The 10537-nt window shown below is 45.4% G+C and overlaps 1 protein-coding gene across 1 annotated transcript; it reads right to left on the bottom strand.

The window, feature by feature from the left end:
* Positions 1-647: 647 nt before the first annotated feature.
* Positions 648-10195, bottom strand: LOC125482081 (multidrug and toxin extrusion protein 1-like). Its single transcript, XM_048594062.1, has 3 exons — positions 10094-10195; positions 3969-4117; positions 648-777 (listed from the first exon to the last, which is right to left on the bottom strand). The coding sequence occupies exons 1-3, from the start codon at positions 10193-10195 to the stop codon at positions 678-680; spliced, it is 351 nt and encodes a 116-aa protein (XP_048450019.1). The 3' UTR covers positions 648-677.
* Positions 10196-10537: the final 342 nt, after the last annotated feature.

Genomic DNA, 10537 nt, shown 5'->3' with positions numbered 1-10537 from the left:
TAGGCCCGAAACGTCAGCCTTCCTGCTCCTATGCTGCTGCTTGGCCTACTGTGTTCATCCAGCTCTACACTTTGTTATCTCAGCACCCCTGACACTCCTGTTTATATCCGTCAGCCAGGGCTCCCTGATTGGACCAGATTAACAGCTCCAATCAGGGAACTCATATTCTAGATCCTTAGGCCCGAAACGTCAGCCTTCCTGCTCCTATGATGCTGCTTGGCCTGCTGTGTTCATCTAGCTCTACACCTTGTTATCTCAGATAATCTGTGTTTCTAGGTTTTGCGTGAGTGATAAATATTGGGAGGGCACCTGAGGGAATTCCTCAGTTCTTCACATCGGGTATGAGAGCTCAGAGCACACTGTTCATGTCACATCTGCAAAAGGCAGAGCAGCACTCTGTCTGTACTGCACCGGGAGTTGTCAGGCTGGATTTGGTCTGTGGTTTGGAGCTGGAACCAACAACTGCTCTCACTGAATCACAGCAGAATATTGGCAAATGGATCAAGGAACTGTCCTTGGGGTGCAATGTCCAACCATAGCATTCCTACTGCCAACCAGTCCAATCAGTTCAGACTGAGTATCAGAGCTGGGAACACATGCAGACTCACACACACAATGTCACACCGAGCAGTGTATTGACACGTGTGTTGCTCACAGCAACTGTTATTTAATTTTTTTTAACTTTCCATCTGCAACACTCGCATTCCTTTGTTAATATTAAATGCTTTACTTACAGGAAGGCCAGGGATGAATATCCATACATACAGCTGGGTTAACCTGCAAGGAAAAGAAATCAAAGTTGGTAAATTAACTGAGAGCGTATCTCTCAGTTCAAGGCAGGCACAGAGTAAGTATTGACAGAACAGAAGGCTGAGAGATTTACCCTTAATTGTGAACAACCCATCCCAATGGAAACTCCTGTCGAATACATGACCTTATTAATATGTTTATGATACAATTCAAGATACATGGTGCAAGGTACAATTTCTTCACAGAATGGTTTAAAATTCTCATTTGCTAGTAATCAGATATGGTTAATTCCTCACATTTTGTTCTAAATAAGGGGTAAAGAATGGCCAAAGCAGACATCTGGCTCAGCACACTTTAGGAATTGGTATGCAATGCCTGACAGGATCACTGGGTTCAAATCACAGGAGTGCCTGTCAGTCAGACTCAGTCGTGCAATGGAGTACATTGGGGTCGTAACCCTGATGGATGGGGGTGGGGTGTTGTCTAGTTGGAGAATATCACCCCATCAAAAGGAAAGGACTGACCTGCACTTCACCCTGAAGAGGTTCACATCAAGCCTGTTGAAGCATGTCTATTACTGACTGCAGTTGTGGAAAGTAATAAGGAGATCTTGCTACCATGTTCCCCTGTAGCAAAGGAAGCCCTCCTCCCTTTACATCCAATTTATTTGCATCTACCAGAAACTCTTTCTTTCTTGCTCATTCATGGGGTGTGGGCGTCACTGGCTAGGCCAGCATTTATTACCCAGCCATCACTGAAGGCAGTTAAGAGTCACCACATTGCTTTGGTCTGGAGTCACATATAGACCAAACCAGGTAAGGATCATCAGAGGAGCAGGGGAGTCAATGTTTCAGGCCCAGACCTTTCACCAGTCCAAGGTCTAGGCCCGAAACATCAACCCTCCAGCCCTTCTGATGCTGCCTGAGCTGCTGTGTTCCTCCAGCTCCACACTGTATTGACTCCAACTCCAGCATCTGCACTTCTTGCCATCTCCAGGTAAGGACCAGTCTGCTCTGGGAGCCATGATTCGATTCCCCTCCGGCAGTTGATTGGCCTACAATATCCGCCCCTCGTGGGAAGGTGGCCCACTTCCAACAGCAGCTGGCCAATTAGATGGTTGGCAGCTCCTCAGCACCTGCACACTGCCACTAGGAGCAGTGGCCATTGCTGGAACTGCAGCAATCCAAGAAGCAGACAACACTTGAGGAGACCTGCAGTGTGGGACCGTAGGGCTGGGCTTGCCAAGGCTGGTGAAGAGGTAGGGTTGACATCAAAATTAGGTGGTGATCTTCCAGTGAGGACAGCCCTGGCCACATTCATGGGGAACGGGGCGCTAATGAGGAGGGAGTCCCCTCTGTATCTGCAGTTAAAAAACCTACAATGGTTGGGTGAGGACCTTAAATGGCCTTTTAAATGCCTGAAGTGTGAGCAGGGTGCCCAATATGTACCCCACTAGTAGTAAAATAACTGCAGAGGCACAGCACCCCCTCCCATTTGACCCAATTTCACATCCCCTTAACCTTTCAGTCTGCTGCCTGAGGCCAATATGTAAAATTCCAGCCACACTCGCCATGAAATCAGACCTTCGACTACCTTAAAGATCTCTCAGGGCAACTTCTCTTTCGGTAGGAGCTGCTCGGTATTTCCAGCAGTCTGTGCTTTCAATTCAGGAATCAGTCTTCTGGATTCAAGAATTCCATGCCTGTTCACCTTTCCCAATCGGCGTAACCTTTCATTCATTTGTTCCTGGGATATGGGCATTGCTGGTTGGACTGGTATTCATTACCCAATCCCTAATTGCCCCTTGAACTGAGTACCTCGCTAGGGTCATTTCAGAGGACAGTTAAGAGTTGACAACATTACCTGCAAGTCTGGAGTCACATGTAGATAAGGGCATCAGATTTACTTCCCTAAAGGCTATATATAAATGAACCAGATGTGTTTTTACAACTATTGACAAGGGTCACTGTTAGACTAGATTTTAATACCAAATTTTTATTGAATTCAAAATTCACCACCATCTGCTATCGTGGGATTTGAACCTGTGTGAACCAGTGGGTGTCTACAATTGACTGTGAATACAGTGGGCCAGCTCCCCACTCCAGATTCCGTTGAATTCAAATTTCACCAAGGTGGGATTCAACCTCACGTTCCTAAAACATTAGCCTGGGGTTCTAGACTAGTCTAGCTACATTTTACCGCTGCCTCTGCAGTTCACATCTCAGTTCTGGTATCATCTTTTGTTTTATCATTCCTAACGTCTCAGTATCCTTGTTTATTAGAGAAGACCAGCACTGTTCGCATTGCAGTAAGTATGGTTTAAATAAAGTTCATGTTTCTTAATGCAAACATCTTTGCTTTTCAATGATTTGGTTTGATTTGATTTATTTTTGTCACATGCACTGATTTACAGTGAAAAGTATTGCACGCTATCCAGACAAATCATACCTTATATAAGTACATCAGAGTAATAGAATAGGATGCAGAATATAGAGTTACAGTGACAGAGAAGGTGTAGAAAGAGATCAACTTTAAGATATGAGAGGTCCATTCATAACAACGGGGAAGAAGCTGTTCTTGAACCTATCAGTACGTGTTATCAAACTTTTGTACCTTCTGCCCAATGGAGGAGGGTGGCAGAGAGAACAGTACAACCAGGGTGGGAGAGGTATTTGATTATGTTGGCTGCTTTCCCGAGGCAGCAGGAAGTATAGACTGAGTCAATGGATGAGAGGCTGGTGTTCGTGATGGACCGGGCTGCGTTCACAACTCTCTGTAATTTCTTGCCATCTTGGGCAGAGCAGTTACCATACCACGCTGTGATACAACCGGTTAGGATGCTACCCTGGTCTCTAGATATTTACACCAGTCCCGGGATCATTTTCTGTTCAACATCCCTGTTAGTTTGTCTCAGTGTTTTTAGTGATTTGCGTATCTGATCTCTGCTGATGGGCTGTCTTGAGTGTTGTCAGTGGTGTCTAAAGAGTAGGGTGTTGACCTACAGTGTTATCTCCCCACTCACTAACTGGCTAGCCACATAACCTTTGTCTAGACTCTGGCCTGTGCTGGAGCTCTTTAACTGTAGAGCAAATGTGTGCAAACAGCTTGTGTCCAACCACCCCATGACCCAGCACCTTTCTGCTGTTATTCGCACCATCGGTGTACATGTTTCCACAGTGCTAATGTCCAAGTTTGGATCTTTTGGAATTGATCCTTACCTGGCCACTGCAGGAGACTGTTTCAAAGCCAACAGGATGTGTTCAGTGTTTATGAAGAGAGCCCAGCAGGGAAAGCAGGCGATCAGGAGAATGAGGATCCCTCGTTGGAGAATCACTCCGATTCGCTTCAGGTTCTTACTGCCATACGTCTGAAAATGAAAAGGAGTATTTTTTAAAAGCACAGCTCATGCCTCCAGACAAACTTCTTCTAATTTATAATTTCCACTTACAGCATAGAGCCCGGAGAAATTATTGGTTCTCACAAATCACTGCCTGCCAATGATATATTATCCAGAACCTCTTTAAGTAAAGACAATATACTGCCAAATTCTGGAAATCTGAAACAAGTACAGGGAATGGTGAGAAACTCAGCAAATTTGGTCGTATCTGTGGAAGGAGAACTGATGAGACTGATATATGACTTCTTCAGAACTGTTCTGAAAAAGAGTAATCCCAGACTGGAAACATTAACCCTCTAGCTTTCTCCTGTTGAAATAACTTTCACTTCAATAAACAAATTTGTCACTAATTCTGTGAAGCTGGTAGATTACGAGGATTACAGTACCCTCAAATAATTCAGTCACCTCTTCAAGACTTTCTGACCTGGTGACAATGGGATCTGTTTCTAAACCTTTGCCTCAAGTGATTCAACGTCAGTTTGAGAGCATCAAAGACGGTAGGAACTGCTGATGCTGGAGTCTGAGATAACACAGTGTGGAGCTGGAGGAACACAGCAGGCCAGGAAGCATCAGAGGAGCAGGAAAGCTGATGTTTCGGGTCGGGACCCTTCTTCAAGCAATTGGCAATGGTTTCACGGTAATTCTGTTTTTTTTGAAGAAGGGTCCCCACCCGAAACGTCAGCTTTCCTGCTCCTTTGATGCTGCCTGGCCTGCTGTGTTCCTCCAGCTCCACACTGCGTTATATAAAGTATGAGAGCATGCCATGGTCTAATTTGTAAAATCTCTGAATTGTTACATCGCTGAAAGAGGCCACGCTACACATGACTCCAGAAGGACAGCAATGGGGTTGAATCTTGACTGTAATCACTACAAAGTCTCAACGAAGAAATTAAGCTGGACAGACCGCCTGGCATTAACCTAGGCTCTGGAAAAGACAATGGCAGAGATAGCCCTGTCGACCCTGCAGAGTCCTCCTCACTAACATCTGGGGACTAGTGCCGAAATTGGGAGAGCTGTCTCACACACTTGTCAAGGAACAGCCTGGCATAGGCATGGAATCGTACCATACAGATATATAAGGGTGTTTGGGACACCACCATCACCATCCCTGATATGTCCTGTCCCACCACCAGGACAGACCCAGCAGAGGTGGCAGCGTAGTGGTATACGGTTAGGAGGGAGCTGCCCTGGAGATCCTCAACATTGACTTATTGACTCTGGACCACATGACATCTTATGACTTCACGCTCAACATGGGCAAGGAAACCTGTTGATTACCACATACCATCGTCTGTCGGCTGATGGATCAGTATTCCTCCATGTTGAACAACACTTGGAGGAAGCACTGAGGATGGCAAGGGCACAAAATGTACTCTAGGTGGGGGATTCCAATGTCCACCACCAAGAGTGGCTCGGCAGAGGTACTACTGATCGAGCTGCTCAGGTCCTAGAGGACATAGCTGCTAGACTGGGTCTGCGGCAGGTGGTGAGGGAACCAACAAGAGGGAAAAACATACTTGACCTCATCCTCATCAATCTGCCAGATGCGGATGCATCTTCCATGACAGTATTGGTAAGAGTGATCATCGCACAGTGTTTGTGGAGACAAAATCCCGCCTTCACATTGAAAATACCCTCCATTGTGTTGTGTGGTACTATCACAGTGCTAATTGGGACAGACTTTGCACAGTTCTAGCAACTGAAGGCTGGGCACCTATGAAGCACTGTGGGCCATCAACAGCAGCAGAATTGTATTCCAGGTACTGGATACTTCAAAGGTTATGGACCCTGACAACATTCTGGCAATAGTACTGAAGACTTGTGCTCCACAACTTGCTGCTCTCCTGGCCCAGCTCTTCCAATACAGTCACAAGACTGGTATCTACCCAGCAATGTGGAAAATTGCCCAAGTACATCCTGTACACAAAAAGCAGGTCAAATCCAACATGGCCAATTACCACCCCTTCGGTCTACTCTTGATCAAAGTGATAGAAGGTGTCATCAACACTGCTATCAAGCAACACCTGCTCAGTGATGCTCAATTTGGGTTCTGCCAGGGCCACTCAGCTCCCGAGCTCATTACATTGCATAAAAGAGCTGAATTCCAGAGGTGAGGTGAGAGTGACAGCCCTTGGCATCAAGGGGCCCGAGCAAAACCGGAGTCAATGGGCATCAGGAGGCAAACTCTCCAGTGGGTGGAGTCATACCTGGTGCATTTTTAAGATGGTCATGGTTGTTGAAGGTCAATCATCACAGCTCCAGGAAATCTCTGCAGGAGTTCCTCAGGGTAGTGTCCTAGGCCCAACCATCTTCACTGCTTCATCAATGACATTCCCTCCATCATGAGGTCAGAAATGGGGATGTTCGCTGATGATTGCACAATTTTCAGCACCATTTGCAACTCCTCAGATACAAAAGTAGTCCGTGTTCAAATGCAACAAGGTCAGGACAATATTCTGGCTTGGGCTGACAAGTGGCAAGTAAAATTTATGCCATACAAATGTCAAGAAATGATCATCTCCAATAAGAGACAATCTAACCACTGCCCCTTGATGTTCAATGGTGTTATCATCACTGTCAAAATCCTTGGGGTCATCATTGACCAGAAAATCAACTGGACCTGCCATATAAACATAATAGCTACAAGAGCAGATCAGAGGCTAGGAATACTGAGGTGAGTAACTCACCTCCTGATACTCCAAAGACTGTCCACCACTGACAAGGTACAAGTCAGGAGTGTGTTGGAATACTCCCCACTTGCCTGGATGAGTGCAGTCCCAACAACACTCAAAAAGCTTGACACCATCCAAGACAATGCAGCCTACTTGATTGACACCACATCCACAAGCATTCCCTTCCTCCACCACCGATGCTCAGTAGCAGCAGTGTGTACCATCTACAAGATGCACTGCAGAAATTCACCAAAGATCCTCAGACAGCACCTTCCAAACCCATGACCATTTCCATCTAGAAGGACAAGGGCAGCAGATATATGGGAACATGAACATTTGTAAATTCCCCTCCAAGCCACTCACCATCCTGACTTGGAAATATATCACTGTTCCTTCACTGTCACTGGGTCAAAAACCTGGAATTCCCTTTCTAAGGGCATTGTGGGTCAATCTGCTGCACATGGACTGCAGTGGTTCAAGAAGGCAGCTCACCACCACATTCTCAAGGGCAACCAGGAACGGGCAACAAATGTTGTAATGTAGCTGGACTAGTCTAGAACCCCAGGCTAATGTTTTAGGAATGTGAGGTTGAATCCCACCTTGGTGAAATTTGAATTCAAAGGAATCTGGAGTGGAGAGCTGGCCTACTGCATTCACAGTCCCATAAGACCGTAAGACCATAAGACATAGGAGCAGAAATTAGGCCATTTGGCCAATCGAGTCTGCTCCGCCATTCTATCATGGCTGATAAGTTCCTCAACCCCATTCTCCCGCTTTCTCCCCGTAATCCTTGACCCCCTTAATAATCAAGAACCTATCTATCTCAGTCTTAAATGTACTCAATGACCTGGCCTCCACAGCCTTCTGTGGCAGTGAATTCCATAGATTCACCACTCTCTGGCTGAAGAAGTTTCTCCTTATCTCTGTTCTAAAAGGTCTTCCTTTTACTCGAAGGCTGTGCCCTTTGCTCCTAGTCTCTCCTACCAATGGAAACATCTTCACAACAACCATTTTGTTCAGGCCATTCAGCATTCTGAAGGTTTCAATTAGATCTCCCCTCATCCTTCTAAACTCTAATGAGTATAATCCCAGAGTCCTCAAACATTCCTCATTTGTTAAGCTTTCCATTCCTGGGACCATTCTCGTGAAACTCCTCTGAATCCGCTCCAGGGCCAGTACATCCTTCCTGAGATATGGGGCCCAAAACCACGCACAATACTCTAAATGTGGCCTGACCATAGCCTAATAAAGCCTCAGTAGTATATCCCTGATTTTATATTCAAATCCTCTCAAAATAAATGCCAACATTGCATTTGCCTTCCTGACTACTGACTCAACCTGCAAGTTTACCTTGAGAGAATCCTGGACTAGAACTCCCAAGTCTCTTACACTTCAGACTTCTGAATTTTAGAAAATAGTCCATGTTTTTATTCTTCTTACCAAAGTGCATGACCTCACACTTTCCCACGTTGTACTCCATCTGCCACTTCTTTGCCCACTCTCCCAATCTGTCCAAATCCTTCTGTAGCCTCCCCACCTCCTCAATACTACCTGTCCCTCCACCTATCTTTGTATTGTCTGCAAACTTAGCCAGAATGCCCACAGTTCCTTCATCGAGATCATTAATGTATAAAGTGAAAAGTTGTGGTCCCAGTGCTGACCCTGGTCAGTCCAAGATCAGTCCAAGATATTATCCAGTTGATAGCACATTGCTGTTTGTCGGTGTTTGCTGTGTGTAAAATTGGATACTGTGTTCATACAATCATCGAACCCTTACAGTGCAGAAAGAGACCATTCAGCCCATTGAATCTGTACCAATCCTCTGAAGAGCATCCCACCCAGACCCAGACCCCAACCTATCTCTGTTATGTAACTGATCATTGTAATGATCTTTGAGACCTCCTCGGGCCTTGAAAGGTGCTATACAAATGCAAGCCTTTCCTTCTGTAATGCAACAAACTCCACCTCAAAAGCTGCAGCATCTGGTGGAACCATAGCTTTCAACCCACATCCAGTCTTGCTTCCTTTCCAAATGGATTATAAAATCAAATAGGCAGTTATCAATCCAAATAGTATCCTGATGGGCTCGATAGGTTAAAATTGCTCAGTGAGGATCAGCAAGCTATGTGTCACCAGGGGTGTCACACCAAGGTGTCCAACTCATATTCTCTGCCGTGGCCTGAGTCACTGGATATTAATCAGGAAACAGAACCCTGACTGACTTTTCCTTACCCATCCTGAATAGGGGAGGCAATGGCCTAATGGCCTAGTGGTATTATCACTGGACTGTTAATCCAGAGACCTGGCTAATTGTTCTGGGGACCCAAGTTCAAATCCTACCACAGCAGATAGTGGAATTTGAACATCACACACTGTAGGCTCTTTGACCCACAATGTTGTGCTGACCTATTATTCTACTCTAAGATCAAACTACCCTACATTTTACTATCATCCATGTGCCTATCTGAGAATCGCTTAAATGTCCCTAATGTATCAGACTCCACTACCACTGCCGGCAGCGCATTCCACGCACCCACCACTCTCTGTGTAAATTCAAATTAGGGTGGGAGGTGAACCTAATGATAAATGTTTCGGGTCCTGTAGTTGATTGTTGGAAAACCCCATCTGGTTCACTAATGTCCTTTAGGGAAGGAAGCTACCATCCTTACCTGGTCTGGCCTACATGTGACTCCAGACCCGCAGCAATGTGATTGATTCTTAAGCGCCCTCTGGGCAATTAGGGATGGACAATAAATGCTGCCTGGCCAGTGACACCCTCATCCCATGAATGAATAAAGGAAAAGAAATCCAGCACCCCTACAAAAAAAAAGTTGCTGGAAAAGCTCAGCAGGTCTGCCAGCATCTGTGAAGAAAGAAAATCAGAGTTAATGTTTCAGGTCCGGTGACCCTTCCTCAGAACTGATGGAAGCTGGGAAAATGTCGATTTATATGCCTTCCCTTCAGCTGCCTCGATGGAAACCTTCAAAATGAGCAGCGGTTTTATTAAGTGTTGAAATTCAAAGAATTATCCCGCTCCAATGCAACAACATAATATCCCTGAGATAGTAGGAACTGCAGATGCTGGAGAATCTGAGATAACAAGGTGTAGAGCTGGATGAACACAGCAGGAAGGGTCTAGGCCCGAAACGTCAGCTTTCCTACTCCTCTGATGCTGCTTGGCCTGCTGTGTTCATCCAGCTCTGCACCTTGTTATAACATAATATCCCTGGTTGGTTACAAAAGGATGTCCATTTTGGGGTTTCACATCACGTACCTGGGATATGAGGGTGTCACATGCAGAAGCGAGCCCAGCACCTACAGAGATACCTGATACGTTTATCACCTGTGTAAGGAGGAGTGAAGAGAAAAGAAGCATTTAATGATTTTAATTGTGGATGGCCCAACTACGCTACCAAAAACAAAGTACACTCCTTACATGTGGACAGCATGTCTTCCAACCTATTCTCATTCATTTTCATTAACATTAGCAGGTACCTACTGCCCTAATTATCCTGGGATTGTGCTGGATCGGCCAATTTCTCAAAGCAGTTTAACGCAACTGAATAGCTGGCTAGGCAAATATATTTTTTGTACAAGTAAGAGATGCCTTTGGTTTTGTTTGTTTGGATAGAGTCAAACTCCAATGTTTGCTTCTTCCTTCATACGCTACTGTACCAAATTGAGCTGCTTTAGTGACTATGCATATATAAAAAAGAAA

Source organism: Rhincodon typus, unplaced genomic scaffold (assembly GCF_021869965.1).
Source record: "Rhincodon typus isolate 14 unplaced genomic scaffold, sRhiTyp1.1 hic_rhity00005657, whole genome shotgun sequence".
Taxonomy (NCBI): domain Eukaryota; kingdom Metazoa; phylum Chordata; class Chondrichthyes; order Orectolobiformes; family Rhincodontidae; genus Rhincodon; species Rhincodon typus.
The sequence above is the reverse complement of the archived record's forward strand: the minus strand, read 5'-3'. Positions and strand labels throughout refer to the sequence as shown.

Bases quoted from the DNA above. Each gene is read 5' to 3' on its own strand.
- LOC125482081 (XM_048594062.1), bottom strand. From the start codon at position 10,195: ATGCTTCTTTTCTCTTCACTCCTCCTTACACAGGTGATAAACGTATCA. The intron at 4,118-10,093 runs GTACGTGATGTG...TTTCATTTTCAG, and splicing joins GTGACACCCTCATATCCCAG to ACGTATGGCAGTAAGAACCT. The intron at 778-3,968 runs GTAAGGATCAAT...TTTTCCTTGCAG, and splicing joins CAGTCTCCTGCAGTGGCCAG to GTTAACCCAGCTGTATGTAT.